The sequence below is a fragment of the Hyperolius riggenbachi genome, chromosome 3 (genome assembly GCF_040937935.1).
Source record: "Hyperolius riggenbachi isolate aHypRig1 chromosome 3, aHypRig1.pri, whole genome shotgun sequence".
NCBI lineage: Eukaryota > Metazoa > Chordata > Amphibia > Anura > Hyperoliidae > Hyperolius > Hyperolius riggenbachi.
The window spans coordinates 359786748-359803522 of record NC_090648.1 but is presented as its reverse complement, the minus strand read 5'-3'; the positions used below and the strand labels follow the sequence as shown (position 1 = coordinate 359803522).

At 45.7% G+C, this 16775-nt stretch overlaps 1 protein-coding gene across 1 annotated transcript in view; it reads left to right on the top strand.

Moving 5' to 3' along the window:
* The first annotated feature begins 1495 nt into the window (after nucleotides 1-1495).
* Nucleotides 1496-16775, top strand: part of LOC137561550 (serine protease inhibitor Kazal-type 1-like) — a 43767-nt gene continuing 28487 nt past the window's right edge. The window contains exons 1-3 of the mRNA XM_068272866.1: nucleotides 1496-1599; nucleotides 1709-1737; nucleotides 13266-13387. Of these exons, the coding sequence (XP_068128967.1) occupies nucleotides 1545-1599; nucleotides 1709-1737; nucleotides 13266-13387 (206 nt within the window). The 5' untranslated portion in view covers nucleotides 1496-1544. The remainder of the gene's footprint in view (nucleotides 1600-1708; nucleotides 1738-13265; nucleotides 13388-16775) is intronic.

The window sequence follows — 16775 nt, the reverse complement described above, 5'->3', positions numbered from 1 at the left end:
ACGCGTGCGCGCGCAGAGAGGCAGGGCTTTTATGGCAGTCAGAGGAAGGTCAGCTGACCAGGCCGGTCAGCTGACAAGTGCAGCAACTTTCATTGGTCCAGCACTTAAGGGAGGTGCTGGAGAGCACTGATGTAAATATACTGGGTGCTGGGCATTCCTCTGGCGTCTGGCGTTGCGATCACTACGTGGTAGCACTCAGACCTTGTTTGTATCTGTGTTCTAGCATAGTTTCCAAAGGTGTTGACGGCCAAGGATCTCACACCTTAGCGTTAGGAATTTGAACTGTATTATTTGTTATGACCTTCTGCCTGCCTGACCATTCCTTGGAACTCTGATTCTGTACCTTGCTACTTCTGATCTCCTGTTGCCAAACTCTGCTCGTTCCTGGACTCTGTATTTGCCTCCTGATTCTGTACCTTGCTACTTCTGATACTCTGTTGCCAAACCCTGCCTGTTCACTGGATTCTGCACCTGTCTCCTGAATCTGTACTTGATCTGTCTGTGTGTGAACGACCTGGCTTGTCCGACCTCGAGAACTAGCCTTACTGTCAGAGGCAGTTCCCAGACCTGTGAGTGACATCCTCTCACTGGTGTCACTCCTACTCTGTCCTTTCCACCTTCAGCCTAGCTCCTCCCCAGGGAGAGTCTAGGCCTACGGAAGGAACATCCCTCTGTGTGAACTCAAAGTATTACTGTTGCATAACATTCACTTGTTACTCAGGTGTCCAGAGGTTAGTGTATATATCTGATTATCGGTGATACTGCAGATCATCAATAATCGGGTATATTCTGCATTCCCGGTGATACTGCAGTTCACCGGTAATCAGACCCTCTCTGTGTTACACCGATCGTTACATACTCAAATCGAATTTGGGTACATTCAAGCATCCCTGTTACTCACCCTGCGCTCGACATTCTACTGACGAGATCTTGCTCGTCAGTCAGGGGCACCTCTAGCTACATAATACTGAGGTTCCCATAGCTACCTAATACTAGGGGGGGCGCTCTAGCTAATTAATAATGAGGGAACTTCTGAATACCTAATACTAAGGGTCACCTGTAGCTACCTATGATAGGCAAGGGAATTAAGGGGGAAGTGACAGCTGGGCCAGCCAGCACACTTGCAGTGCGGTTTGGCGGGTGTTTGTAGGTTCATGGAGGGCGAAGTCTTGGATGCCAGGACACCTGTGCCTAGAGGCTCCTGTGAGGTAAATCTGGGCTTGCTCTCCCTCTACTAATACCTAAACCTGACTCCAGAACTTTTGAACAGGAATGTTTGCAGAGAGCAGAGCTGTGGCTTCACAAGTATGTATGCCTTAATTACCGTATATTGAATGACTAGCACACATCAGGGACAGGACAAACGATAAACAAATATTTAAAAAGTAATTATGGTGTAACGTCTGATCACATGGCATGATGTCATTTATGCACGTGTCTCAGAATAAGGAGGTGTGCACCTAAGTCCTGCCTCTGTGAAGACTGCATAAAAGATCCCAGTGCCAGGTTTGTGAAGCAGACCAGCACAGAATAATCCTTACATTATGAAGATTACTGGGGTGCTAGTTATTGTGCTTATTGCACTGTTCAGCCTCTCAGGTCTGTTTTAGCTACTTGTACTCATCTACTTATTTAGCTAGCATACTGTTTGGCATTATAGAAAGTATTAGCATCATAAGCTGATTGTATTTTTCCTATTTATTTTCAGATGTGAATTACATTGCTGCAGAAAGGGAGGTAAATTCAATCACACTACCTGTGCCATGATAATTGTATGCTCTCTTTTATTCCTCTGTAGTGTCAGATGATTTTCACCAGCAAGGGATAGACAAAGCTTTACTGTCTGGTTTATGTTTTCAGACTTTATGTCCACTTTAATACATTCTGATCTGTAATTAAATCTGTGCTGGAAGACATAGTTGAATAATTATTGGAATGCTTTACCAAAGTATGCTTGTGGAACACTCACAGGGCTTGATTCCCAAAATGTTACTGTACACTGATAGCACACATTGGGCTTGATTCACAAAAGAGTGCTGTGTTAGCAAGGCCGTTTTCGCGTGACTTTTCGCATTGCGCCAGATCAAGAATTTTCATGCGAAACGATAACGTTTCGCGCGCAAACGCGAATTTTCGCGCGAAAACGATATCGATTGCTAACAGTTAGCACTCTTTTGTGAATCAAGTCCATTAAGTTTAACGCACAGTAACACATGGTGCATAAGCCTGGGAGATAAAAGGCATTCTCAGGGATGTCTTCGTGTTTGTGAAACCATGTTTCCGTGAAACAGAGGGCCGGACTGTTCCTGCCGAGCTCCCTTCTGTCGCAGAGGAGATGCAGTTCATCTACTTTGTTGGGGAGGTAGCGGACATTTGCCAAGAGGAATGAGGGGATGGCTGATCACAGACCTGTCTTCTTTAACCTCACGAGGGCGCCTGCTGGACAGCCCACCCGCCGCTGACCCGCACAGAGCCCCAGAGCAGGATCCAAGATTTGCTGGATGTGGTTGGACCAGGTTGGACAGGAGCCTGGCTTCAGGGGGTGAGGGACTGTGTTGTTCCCACCATATGTATGTACGGTGCCTACATGTATGGGCACCAGTCCTCACCAGTCCTCATGCCCCTGTAAGTCGAGGCACCTTTTGATGGAGAAAATACTGGCTTTGGGGTGTGGCCTGGAGGGTGTGGCCTAAAAGTGGGAGGGGTTTGTTACGACCCTTTTTAAAAAATGGCACAGGTAAAATTTAAAATTATAAAAATAAACACAAATGTTAAATAGTTTAAAGAACACCGGTAAGGTTAAAAATTGCCCCTGGTTGGTACATACCTCTGGAAGTGGAAGCCTCTAAATCCTAATGAGGCTTCCTCCATCCTCCTCAGCCAGCCTGATACTGTGCTGGGACCCTTGTTGTTGCCGCGCGCAGTAGCAGCTTTCCACTGGCGAAAATATCCGAGCCCGATCAGGTCTGCTCTACTGCGGAGGATGGGGGAAGCCTCTATTATTCAGAGGCTTATTCCCTCCCGAGGAACGTTCCCCCCAGGGGCACTTTTTTCCTAAGGTACACTTTAAAGGTGTTCATTATTGATACATTTCCACGACTGATAGATCCTTTCCAATCAATGCAATAATCAATCTGATGCAATTGGCCCTGCCCCATTAATGACTGAATAACTGGTAGCCAAGTTGATCAGATTATCAGAATCTAACTGTTTTTTTCGGATCGATCCTATCGAATTGGCTAACGGGAATTTGACCATTAATGGGTATGACCAATCCTTTCTGCCTGATTACCGCGGAAACGATCAGTCGCAGAATTGTATCATTAAGAGTCTGGAGGGAGGACAGGGGCTGATGGAGGGTTGGGGGGGGGGGGGCAGGGTAGGGGGGAGGGCAAAAGAGAGGGAGCAAGAGAGAGAGGGGTGAAGAGTGAAAGGGGGAAGAGCGAAAGAGAGAGGGGGGGAGAGGGAGGAGAGAGAGAGGGACAGGGGGGAAGAGAAAGAGAGGGGGAGGAAGAGAGAGAGAGAAGAGAGAGAGGGGGGGGGGGGGAGAGAGGGGGGAAGAGAGAGAGGGGGGAGAGAGAAGGGGAGAGAGAGACACACCTGTGTGTTCTTCCACCTTGTCTTTACAGAGTAGCACTTCAGCTGTGACAAGTCATCTAGGGGACCTCTCTCCTGTCTTGAAACTGCTGGCTTCTGCCTGAGGGGCTGGGCTGGCTCATTGCTGATTTCACTGCCTGGGGGGCTGGGCTGGCTCATTGCTGTTTTCACTGCACACACCACATTTGCAGTGTCAGAGTCCTCTCCTACACATCGCAGCTCACACAGACAGCAGAACGTTAATTATGTGCTGGTTCTGCTGAAGACGTGTCTCTGCCTTCTCAGCTGAACTCTTCCGTTCCTCTGTGTGTTTTTCTCCCTCTACACAGTGTAGTGTGAGCCTGTGCCTGAGCTGAGCAGCTGACTCCTGTCATAAGGCCAGGAGGACAATTCAGAGGATGCACGTGACGCTGCTCAGGGAAGACCAGTGAGCTCATGGATTCTCTCTTGGCTGGCCCCCCCCTTCCCGAGAATCCTCACTGGTGATTGGCTGGCAGTGCAAGGCCAGCCAATCCAAGAAGAGAGGAGGGAGATCTGTCTCCAGGTTGCACAGCTGGGAGCCTGGGGCTAATTTTACCGGCGCCGGCTTTTAAGTGGTTTTTCCGGCCGGGCCGGCCAGATACTGGCTGGGTGACAACCCTAGTTCATACTAATGCTGGAAAGTTTGATGTAACTGGACCACTAAGCAAAAAAAAATAAATAAAACTGTATGCGGACACTTCTTGGGGATGACTTTTTGTTTCTACAAATGTATACTGTAACAAATATGCTTTAACTACTTCACAACCATGGAGTTTTAAAGCGGCAGGGTATTGTGCCATTTGTAAATGACAAGACACTACCTACATACTGTCTGTGATAATTGTACCAACACATACATTTATATGTCCAAGATTAATAGTTATATATATATCTTTATATATATATATATATATATATATATATATATATATATATATATATATATACATATATACTGTATATATATACAGTGGCTTGCAAAAGTATTCGGCCCCCTTAAAGTTTTCCACATTTTGTCACATTACTGCCACAAACATGAATCAATTTTATTGGAATTCCACGTTAAAAACCAATACAAAGTGGTGTACACGTGAGAAGTGGAACGAAAAGCATACATCATTCCAAACATTTTTTACAAATAAATAACTGCAAAGTGGGGTGTGCGTAATTATTCAGCCCCCTGAGTCAATATTTTGTAGAATCACCTTTTGCTGCAATTACAGCTGCCAGTCTTTTAGGATATGTCTCTACCAGCTTTGCACATCTAGAGACTGAAATCCTTGCCCATTCTTCTTTGCAAAACAGCTCCAGCTCAGACAGATTAGATGGACAGCGTTTGTGAACAGCAGTTTTCAGATCTTGCCACATATTCTCAATTGGATTTAGATCTGGACTTTGACTGAACCATTCTAACACATGGATATGTTTTGTTTTAAACCATTCTATTGTTGCCCTGACTTTATGTTTAAGGTCGTTGTCCTCCTAGAAGGTGAGCCTCCGCCCCAGTCTCAAGTCTTTTGCAGACTCCAAGAGGTTTTCTTCCAAGATTGCACTGTATTTGGCTCCATCCATCTTCCCATCAACTCTGACCAGCTACCCTGTCCATGCTGAAGAGAAGCACCCCCAGAGCATGATGCTGCCACCACCATATTTGACAGTGCGGATGGTGTGTTCTGAGTGATGTGCAGTGTTAGTTTTCTGCCACACATAGCGTTTTGCATTTTGGCCAAAAGTTCCATTTTGGTCTCACCTGATCAGAGCACCTTCTTCCACATGTTTGATGTGTCCCCCACATGGCTTGTGGCAAACTGAAAACGGGACTTCTTATGCTTTTCTGTTAATGGCTTTCTTCTTGTCACTCTTGCAGTGCACGACTAATAGTTGTCCTATGGACAGATTCCTCCACCTGAGCTGTAGATCTCTGCAGATTGTCCAGAGTCACCATGGGCCTCTTGACTGCATTTCTGATCAGCGCTCTCCTTGTTCAGCCTGTGAGTTTAGGTGGACGGCCTTGTCTTGGTAGGTTTACAGTTGTGCCATACTCCTTCAATTTCTGAATGATCGTTTGAACAGTGCTCCGTGGGATGTTCAAGGCTTTGGAAATCTTTCTGTAGCCTAAGCCTGCTTTACATTTCTCAATAACTTTTATCCCTGACCTGTCTGGTGTGTTCTTTGGACTTCATGGTGTTGTTGCTCCCAAGATTCTCTTAGACAACCTCTGAGGCCGTCACAGTGCAGCAGCTGTATTTGTACTGATATTAGATTACACACAGGTGCACTCTATTTAGTCATTAGCACTCATCAGACAATGTCTAAGGGCAACTGACTGCACTCAGACCAAAGAGGGCTGAATAATTATGCACACCCCACTTTGCAGTTATTGAGTTGTAAAAAATTTTTTGTTGCACTTCTCACGTGTACACCACTTTGTATTGGTCTTTCACGTGGAATTCCAATAAAATTGATTCATGTTTGTGGCAGTAATGTGACAAAATGTGGAAAACTTCAAGGGGGCCGAATACTTTTGCAAGCCACTATATATATATATATATATATATATATATATATATATATATCCGGTTCAGCCCCACAGTGTCGAAAACCTAATGTATCCGAGCAACGTTCACCTCCCATTCATTCGCCAATAACTTTATCACTACTTATCACAATGAAATGATCTATATCACGTTTTTTCCACCACCAATTTGGCTTTCTTTGGGTGGTACATTTTGCTAAGAATTATTTTTTTCCAAATCCATTTTAACAGGATGATTAAGAAAGAAATGAAAAAAATTCATTATTTCTCAGTTTTTGGCCATTATAGTTTTAAAACTCATGTATTTTATTTGCCCATTTGTCCCGGTTATTACACCATTTAAATGATGTCCCTATCACAATTTATGGCGCCAATATTTTATTAAGAAATAAAGGTGCATTTTTTCGATTTCCTTCCATCACTATTTACAAGCTTATAATTTAAAATAATATAATAATATACTCTCTTGACATGCATATTTAAAAAGTTCAGACCTTTAAGTAACTATTTATGTTGTTTACATTTTTTTTATTGTAATTTTTTTTATTTCTTTTTTATTAAAAAATGTATTTGGGTAATTTTTGGTGTGGAAGGAAAACAGCTAATTTTAAATGTAAAATAATGTAATTGTTGAAAAAAATTTTTATGTGGCGGTAGTTTACTATTTGGCCACAAAAAAGTCCTGGATGCGAACGGTCTCGCATCCAGGAACTAGAAAGTGGATGGGAAGTATTTTTTTGTGCAGAAAGATGACGGTCTCTGATGAGAGGTCGACGGTTTTTCTGCGGAAAACTGAGATCGGTGAATGGGAACTATATTCCCGATTGCCCGATTGCTCGCAGCAGAGCCTATCTGGACGAACATCCTCGTCCAGATAGACTGAACTGGTTAAATATATATACTGTATATATTTTGCTAGTTTAACGCTTTAAAAGGTTTAGGGAAAATATAGGCCATTAGTCAATTCACTTGTTGTCCTAGGTTTTCTGCTCTGGGATAATTTTTCATATCCTGTTTTCCTGTTTAAAGCAACTATTCAGCATTCGGCAATGTAAAAAGTAGATGAAAAGGCACTGCCAAAATATTTTTTTTTGCTTGCTGGTGGCTTAAAAGGCATTTAACTGATAAAATTTGGAAAAAAAAAACACCTAGGAAAAAACTCAGGAGAAAAAGTGAATTAAACAGGGCCCATGATAGTAAAACATTCTTTGTTATGTCTCATCTTTTCTCAGTCTTTAGCAATGTTAAACAGATATAGATGTAGCATGTTCCACAAATGGATGGTTCTGCCAGTAAACATTAGAAAAATTGAATACAAGTGTAAGTACAAATGACAAAATTGTTCCTTATGCTAGGTTCACAGTGGGTGTTGCATTGCATTCCCTGTAACAGCAAGAACACAACGGATATGGAAAGTGGCGCCACACGTTATCCATGCATTGTTTCGCATACAGTCAATGAAAAATGCGCTTTACCGCCTCTGTAAACATGCACGTTTTGCATCAAAACACTGCATGCAGTGTGGTAGGGTACCGCACTCTGATCGCATGCAACGCAGTGGCTGCACTTTTGTATTGCAATGTGACATTCCATATTGCAATGTGGCCATTATGCTGAACAGCAGCACCCCACGGTGATCCTAGCCTTAGCAAACATAATCAGCATTACTTTAATACAGCGGTTGTCAAAATGTTAGTTTACATAAGGACATTATTAAAATAAGACCTGTTTTTGGGACAGAAGTAGGGCAACATTTAAAAATACATTTTCATGTTAAGCTGTTTTATTTTTTGCAATTAACCTTCCTGGCAGTATTTATGAGCCTGACTGTGCCTCTAAAACCTACTGAAAACTGTAATGACGAGTCAGGCTCGTCAATACCACCAAGGAAATTTAAAACTTCTCTGCTCCGCCGCTTCCCCAGGGCCAGTGCCAACAGCCATCTAGCTGCCCTAGGGAAGCCCATATAAATAAACACAGTCCTAGCAGAGCGGAGAAGTTGCAGCAGTGTCAAGATTCCCGCTTTCTCCCTCCCTGCAGCAATGCCCAGTGCTAGGAATCATGTGCAAGCTTTACTCACCGTGCCTCTCCCCATCGCCGATCGCACCACCTCCGCCGCATACAGTCCTGGTCTATTGTCCCGAGCATGATGCCATCAAGCTGAGTCCCGGTGCTCTGGACAGTAGACCGGGACTGTATGCGGCAGAGATGGTGCGATCGCCGATGGAGAGAGGCATGGTGAGTAAAGCTCACACATGATTCACAGTGACGGGAATCACTGCAGGGAGGGTGGGAAGATGAGAAGGGTATACCACTAGATGACCTAGAATGGAAAGGAGGGAGGGGGAATATCACTGGATGACCAGGGCATTTTTGTTTGATAGGGGGAGGGAATGGGAAGGAGGGGGGATACCACTAGATCACCAGGGAATTTTTTCTTGATGAGGCGGGGGGGGGGGGGAATGGGAAGGAGGGGGGTGATACCACTGGATCACCAGGAAACTTTTTTTAATGAGGGGAGGGAATGGGGGGATACCACTAGATCACCAGGGAATTAGTTTGGGGGGGGGGGGGGAGGGATACCACTGCATCACCAGATAATTACTTGAATGGGGAGGGATACAACTAGAGCACAAGGGAAATATTTGGAAAGGGAGGAGGGATATCACTATATCACCAGAGAATAATTTACAATGGTTGGAGGGAGGAGATATTGGGGGGGTCTTATACTTGGTAACTCACCATTGGCATGTTGATCCTTTGTTGTGTACCTCTAATAGCTTCCCCAATTTCTTCTTCCATGTCCCATGGTGGATTTACTTCTCCCTCGGCATTGACATGTTTCGGTGATTCATGTTGATGACTCCAGGGTTACGCAATGGCAGCAAAATAATTTTTTTGTATAGAATTCAATACAATTCAGTACAATAATCTGTACACAATTCAATATAATAACCAGTATTGAATTTATTTAAAAAAAAAAAAAAAAGTAATTAGGAAAAAAATGCTTGAAAATTATTTGAAATTAATTGTTTAATTCATTATTTGAAATGAACTACTTTTTGTTTTGCAAAGAAATCCCGTGGAGATAGATCACCAGGGAGGTTAAAATGAAATACATCTGCTTTGACTATGTATATATAATTAAACCATATTTTATGAATCCCAAAGATATTTGCTTTATACAGAGCAGGGCTGGCTCTAGACTTTTTCTGCCTTAAGAAAACTTGCGAGGATGCACCCCCAAGGCATAGGTGTACTCAGTATAGGCAGCAGGTAGCCAGGCATAGGTGCACCCATTATAGGCAGGTAGCAGGGCATAGGTGCACCCAGTATAGGCAGCAGGTAGCCAGGCATAGGTGCACCCATTATAGGCAGGTAGCAGGGCATAGGTACACCCAGTATAGGCAGCAGGTAGCCAGGCATAGGTGCACCCAGGATAGGCAGGTAGACAGGCGTAAGTGCACCCAGTATAAGCAGGTAGCCAGGCATAGGTGCACCCAGTATATACAGCAGGTAGCCAGGCATAGGTGCACCCAGTATAGGAAGCAGGTAGCCAGGCGTATGTGCACTCAGAATAGGCAGGTAGCCAGGCATAGGTGCATCCAATTGGGGCAGCAGGTAGCCAGGCATAGGTGCACCCAGTATAGGCAGCAGGTAGCCAGGCATAGGTGCACCCAGTTCAGGCAGGTAGCCAGACATAGGTGCACACAGGATAGGCAGATAGCCAGTCATAGATGCACTCAGTATAGGCAGATAGCCAGGATAAGGTCCCCCCCCACCCAGTTAACCAGATAAATTGGAATTTACTAACTGCAAGACCCTCCTCCCCAGCTTGCTGGCGCTGTTCTGCCCGGCATTGTCACACCTCAGAACAGCGGTAGCTAACACTGAAGATAATTGCTTGCCGCCCAGTGATGGAGCGTATACAGGAAGTAACATCTCTGCTCGCTTCATGTATTTGAAGTGTTAGCTACCGTAAAAGTGTAATAAAGTGCCACACATATGGTACCGCCGTACTCAGGAGAAGTAGTATAATGTGTTTTGGGGTGTATTTTTACACATACCCATGCTGGGTGGGAGAAATATCTCTGTAAATGACAATTGTTTGATTTTTTTTACACACAATTGTCCATTTACAGAGAGATTTCTCCCACCCAGCATGGGTATGTGTAAAAATACACCCCAAAACACATTATACTACTTCTCCTGAGTACGGCGGTACCACATGTGTGACACTTTTTTGCAGCCTAGATGCGCTAAGGGGCCCAACGCCCTATTCACAGGTCATTTTGAGGCATTTGTTTTCTAGACTACTCCTCACGGTTTAGGGCCCCTAAAATGCCAGGGCAGTATAGGAACCCCACAAGTGACACCATTTTAGAAAGAAGATACCCCAAGGTATTCCGTTAGGTGTATGGCGAGTTCATAAAAGATTTTATTTTTTGTCACAAGTTAGTGAAAAATGACACTTTGTGAAAAAAAACCATTAAAAATTAATTTCTGCTAACTTTTGACAAAAAATAAAATCTTCTATGAACTCGTCAGTCGTCATACACCTAACAGAATACCTTGGGGTGTCTTTTTTTTTAAATGGGGTCACTTGTGGGGTTCCTATACCGCCCTAGCATTTTACGGGCCCAAAACCGTGAGTAGTCTGGAAACCAAATGTCTCAAAATGACTGTTCAGGGGTATAAGCATCTGCAAATTTTGATGACAGGTGGTCTATGAGGGGGCGAATTTTGTGGAACTGGTCATAAGCAGGGTGGCCTTTTGGATGACAGGTTGTATTGGGCCTGATCTGATGGATAGGAGTGCTAGGGGGGTGACAGGAGGTGATTGATTGGTGTCTCAGGGAGTGGTTAGAGGGGAAAATAGATGCAATCAATGCACTGGGGAGGTGATCGGAAGTGGGTCTGAGGGGTATCTGAGGGTTTGGCTGAGTGATCAGGAGCCCACACGGGGCAAATTAGGGCCTGATCTGATGGGTAGGTGTGCTAGGGGGTGACAGGAGGTGATTGATGGGTGTCTCAAGGTATGATTAGATGGGGGAATAGATGCAAGCAATGCACTGGCGAGGTGATCAGGGCTGGGGTCTGAGGGCGTTCTGAGGGTGTGGGCGGGTGAATGAGTGCCCTAGGGACAGATAGGGGTGTAATCTGATGGGTAGCAGTGACAGGGGGTGATTGATGGGTAATTAGTGGGTGTTTAGGGTAGAGAACAGACGTAAACACTGCACTTGGGAGGTGATCTGACGTCGGATCTGCGGGCGATCTATTGGTGTGGATGGGTGATCAGATTGCCCGCAAGGGGCAGGTTAGGGGCTGATTGATGGGTGGCAGTGACAGGGGGTGATTGATGGGTGGCAGTGACAGGGGGTGATTGATGGGTGATTGACAGGCGATTGACAGGTGATCAGTGGGTTATTACAGGGAAGAACAGATGTAAATAATGCACTGGCGAATTGATAAGGGGGGGTCTGAGGTCAATCTGAGCGTGTAGGCGGGTGATTGGGTGCCCGCAAGGGGCAGATTAGGGTCTGATCTGATGGGTAACAGTGACAGGTGGTGATAGGGGGTGATTGATGGGTGATTGATGGGTAATTAGTGGGTGTTTAGGGTAGAGAACAGATGTAAACACTGCACTTGGGAGGTGATCTGACGTCGGATCTGCGGGCGATCTATTAATGTGGGTGATCAGATTGCCCACAAGGGGCAGGTTAGGGGCTGATTGATGGGTGGCAGTGACAGGGGGTAATTGATGGGTGATTGATGGGTGATTGACATGTGATTGACAGGTGATGAGGGGGATATATGCATACAGTACACAGGGGGGGGGGGGTCTGGGGAGAATCTGAGGGGGGGGGGTGATCAGGAGGGAGCAGGGGGCAGTTTAGGGCATAAATGATGGGTGATTAGGGGGGTGATTGGGTGCAAACAGTGGTCTGGGGGGTGGGCAGCGGGGGGGTCTGAGGGGTGCTGTGGGCGGTCAAGTGGCAGGGGGGGGGGGAATCAGTGTGCTTGGGTGCAGACTAGGGTGGCTGCAGCCTGCCCTGGTGGTCCTTCGGACACTGGGACCACCAGGGCAGGAGGCAGCCTGTATAATACACTTTGTATACATTACAAAGTGTATTATACACTTTGTATGCGGCGATCTGGGTGCTACTAACCCGCCGGCGCTTCCGAACGGCCGGCGGGTTACAGCGCGAGGGGGGCGGAGCCAGTCGCCGGTGGCTGATCGCGTCACGAATGACGTGATCGCTCGCCCATGCCCGTACAAGGACCGCCGCCAATTGTACCCAATTGTACATGCGGCGGTCCTTGCGTGATCCACTTGCTGGCCGCCTCTGTGCAGTGGGTGGTTGGCAAGTGGTTAAAGAGACTCTGAAGTCTCCAAAAATTCAGCTTTTTACTGCTAAAACCTGCTCAACATAATTGCCCTAACTAAAACGCTGCATCCCCGTGGCTGGACACTAACTAAATCCCCCCAAACTCCCCGGGGCACACTGCGGGGAGCGCTTCCGTGAGTGTCAGAACTTTCAGCTGCAACTCTGCCTCTACACGCGTCTATCAGCGCATATCTCTGCCTCTGCCCGCCCCTCTCTGTCTTCCATCACTGAGAGGGGTGGGGAAGAGGCGGAGATACACGCTGATAGATGTGCATGGAGGCAGAGCTGCAGCTGAAAGCTCTGCCTCCCGGGGCAGCAAAATCCATGACCAAGAAAGTCGTGGATTTTGCGAGGGGAGTTTTGGGGGATGTAGTTAGAGTTCAGCCGCGGGGATGTGGCATTTTAGCAATAATGTTGAACAGGTTTTTCGTAATAAAAAGCTGCATTTTCTGAGACTTCAGTGTTTCTTTAAGTTGAATTATTGAAATAAATGGACTTTTGCACAATATTCTAATTTTTCGAGTTTGACCTGTAAGTGTAGTGTTCAGATTAACCTCTAGTGGATACTTGTATAGAGCTTGGTATATTATAGGTGGTATTGGCAGTAGCAAACCGTAGCGCTGTATGATTTTCATTTGCATTACCATAACTAGACCAGGTTCACATTAGACAAGTAAGATAAGTTTTAATACATAATAACCGCTTTTTTGTTCTTCTCACAGCCTAAGTGTCCAACTGGACAAGTTGCAAAAGGGGGTTATGCCTGTAACAAAATGTTGATGCAAGTATGTGGAACAGATGGCGATACTTATAATAATGAATGCGACCTTTGCAATGGCAAACTGTAAGTACAATAACATATAGAATAGGATATAACTTTGAATTTCATTAAAGCGATGTTCAAATCTTGTGATGTAAAGCAATTATGTGATAACAATATAAATGTTGCATCTTATAATTGATTGTTTTCATTGATATTTTGATGACAGTTAATTTGGGGTGCCAGTGGAGAGGTGTGAAAGTTTGTGCGTTGACATGGGTTTATTGAATTGTCAGCATAACTAGGAAATTTGGGTGCTAAAGGTGCCTGACAGATCAAAGGTGCCTCTGTTTTGGCCTATTTACACACAAGGTAAACACAGGTCTTCCCAATTCTGTGATGACAGCAGATGATCTGCTGATCTGGTATTCTTCTATCTGTGGGGTAGATTCACTAACCTGTGGTATGCAAAATAACGTGTAAGGGCCCGTTTCCATTACGGTGATTTCGCCGGCGATTCTGCAGAGTTTCCCCGCACATGATTCGCACAGGGAAACTCTGCCATAGGGGATGACGGGGCTGCGGCAGAAACGCGTGCGGGAGCGATTCGGCCGGAACCCCCTGCAGAATTCGCGGCGGAGGCTGCGAATCCCATAGCCGTGCATGGCGCGGCTCATGGGATTCGCCTGCAATCCCGCCCACCCGCTCAGTGCCGGCGTGCGTCTGCGAGACGCATGCCGCACTAGTGGAGACGAGCCCTTAGTCTTACTGCACGATAAGTAGAGCATAGGGAATTGCATGTAATGTATAGCATTATGCTCTACTGATCATGCGTTAAGACTTACACATGTATTCTGCTTACTGCAATTTAGTGAACCTACCCCTATTATGATGCTTATTATGAGAAAGCCAAAAGTCTTCCCAACCATCAGCCTGGGATCATGTAGGGTATTTAAAGTGACCAGGAGGCTAGAGTTATATAGAGGTTGCCATATTTTTTTACTTTTAAAGAGAACCCGAGGTGGGTTTGAAGAATATTATTTGCATACAGAGGCTGGATCTGCCTATACAGCCCAGCCTCTGTTGCTATCCCAAACACCCCTAAGGTCCCCCTGCACTCTGCAATCCTTCATAAATCACAGCCACGCTGCTGACAAACAGCTTGTCAGAGCTTGCTGTGTTTATCTCTATAGTGTCAGTCTGCTGCTCTCCCCGCCTCCTGCAGAACTCCAGTCCCCGCCTGCATCCCTTCCCTCCCTGCTGATTGGAGGGAAGAGACAGGGGCAGGGATCAGAGCTATGCAGGAGGCGGGGGAGCAGCTGAGACTGACACTACAGATGTAAACACATATTTCAGTGCAATCATTGTGGCCCCCACAGTGTCCTCACTCACCATCATTTGGAAGTAATGTCTGAGATCCACCAGTCACCGACAGCGATCACTCTCTTTTGGTTCCATCAGAAAGGGTCAGTACATCCATATCACCTGACTCCCTCCAACTGGTATTCTCAGTATAACCCTATCATGACCCTAACACTGCTTGAAATTCCAACACTAGCCTTCCTTAACCTCTGTAATGTGCTTTGACTGCCAAAACGACTTATTTTTTTAGGTGCACAAATAAATGTATCTCCCAACTATGGGGTGTCAAGTGCTTTTTCTACAGAAAGTAGTCTTTGGGCTGCATAGGAGACACGTAACAGAGACTCAAAATCACATGGAAAACGCATTAAAACGCTATGCATATGCATCACCATAGACGTTTATTCTGTGCGTTTTGGCACCAATCCTGCACAATATGCAACAAAACCAGCGTTCTGAAATGCATACTGTAAATTGCAGGTCTCTGCATTTTATTCTGTGTCCTATTGACTAATATTGCTGCATAAAATGCAGCGTTTTACGCAACACTGCTATGTGTGCACCCAGCCTGAAGCTTACTGCATCTCGGGATGCAGTTCTGTGAATCAATTACGGCTGCTGAAAACATTGTCACACTTGCATCCATTGTAGCTTTATAGACTTGCATTGTAGCCCTCATCAATATAATGGGCCTGATTCACAAAGCGGTGCAAAGTGTTTGCACGCCTGTGAAAAGCCCCTTATCATGCCTAAACTCAGTTTAGGCGTGATAAAATGAAACTCGCGCGAAATTCCCGCGTGCAAAGTGTCCAGTAAAACTTTGCGCGCGGGACTTTGCGCGTGATAAAGAGCACAAATTGGTGCTAACTCATCGGTGCAAAGCTTATCACGCCTAAAGTCTTTTAGGCGTGATAACTGAGTTATCACCGCTTTGTGAATCAGGCCCAATGTCTCAATCCTATGTGTTCTTTTTTTGTGCCATTTTCTGCAGGAATTGACGTTTATGGAAAGTTTTTCCTTTTTTAGTTAATGAATGGGACAAAAATTCACTATTTTAATCGACTGCCCACAATGTTTACCAACAGTTGGCTACATTGTGCCTTAAAGTGATCCTTAAGTAAAAAAAAATGACTTTTACTCACCTGGGGCTTCCAATAGCCCCCTGCAGCTGTCCGGTGCCATCACTGTGTCCCTCCGATCCTCGTGTCCCCGCCGGCAGCCACTTCCAGTTTCGCTGTCAGGAGCCGACAGGCTGGGAACGCGAGTGATTCTTCGCGTTCCCAGCCACAATTGCGCCCTCTATGCTGCTATAGCATATAAGCATGAAGCATATAGCAGCATAGAGGGCGTAATTGTGGCTGGGAACGCGAAGAATCACTCGCGTTCCCAGCCTGTCGGCTCCTGACGGCGAAACCGGAAGTGGCTGCCGGCGGGGACACGAGGATCGGAGGGACACGGCGAGGGCACCGGACAGCTGCAGGGGGCTATTGGAAGCCCCAGGTGAGTAAAAGTAATTTTTGGGAGGGACTTACGGATCACTTTAACCTTTTGGGGACCGCGGGAATACGTTTCTACGCCGCTCCTGCGGCGCATCTACTCTGATCCGGCGTTGGATCTACGCCGCCGGTTCCCCGCTACCTCCCGCCGATCGGGTCTCCTGGCCGCCCGTAATTCGGCTGTCAATAGACAGCCGGGAAGTTAATTTATGCGTAAGGAGCCTTTTTCATTGGCTCCTTACCATGTGATCACTGTGAGCCAATCACAGTGATCACTGGGCAGAAAGCAACAAAGTTGCTTTCTCGCCCGCCCTCCCTGTCAGACTGTCAGCGATCTCTGATAGAGAGAGCTGCAGCTGCTGTGTCTGTGTCTCACAGACGGTTTTAATGTTAAAAAAAAAACTATTTTAACTATTGTACACCTTTGATCCCCTCTGATCCCTTCCCAAACACCTATAGTGTTAGTGTAGTCTAGGGTCTGTATTGTATCAGTGTAGATCAGTGTAGATCAGTGTACAAAGGAGTGTAGATAGACATATATATATATATAGTGTAGGGGTAGAGAGTACAGTATATAGGAGTGGGTGTAGAGAGGAGTGTATATAGTGTAGTGT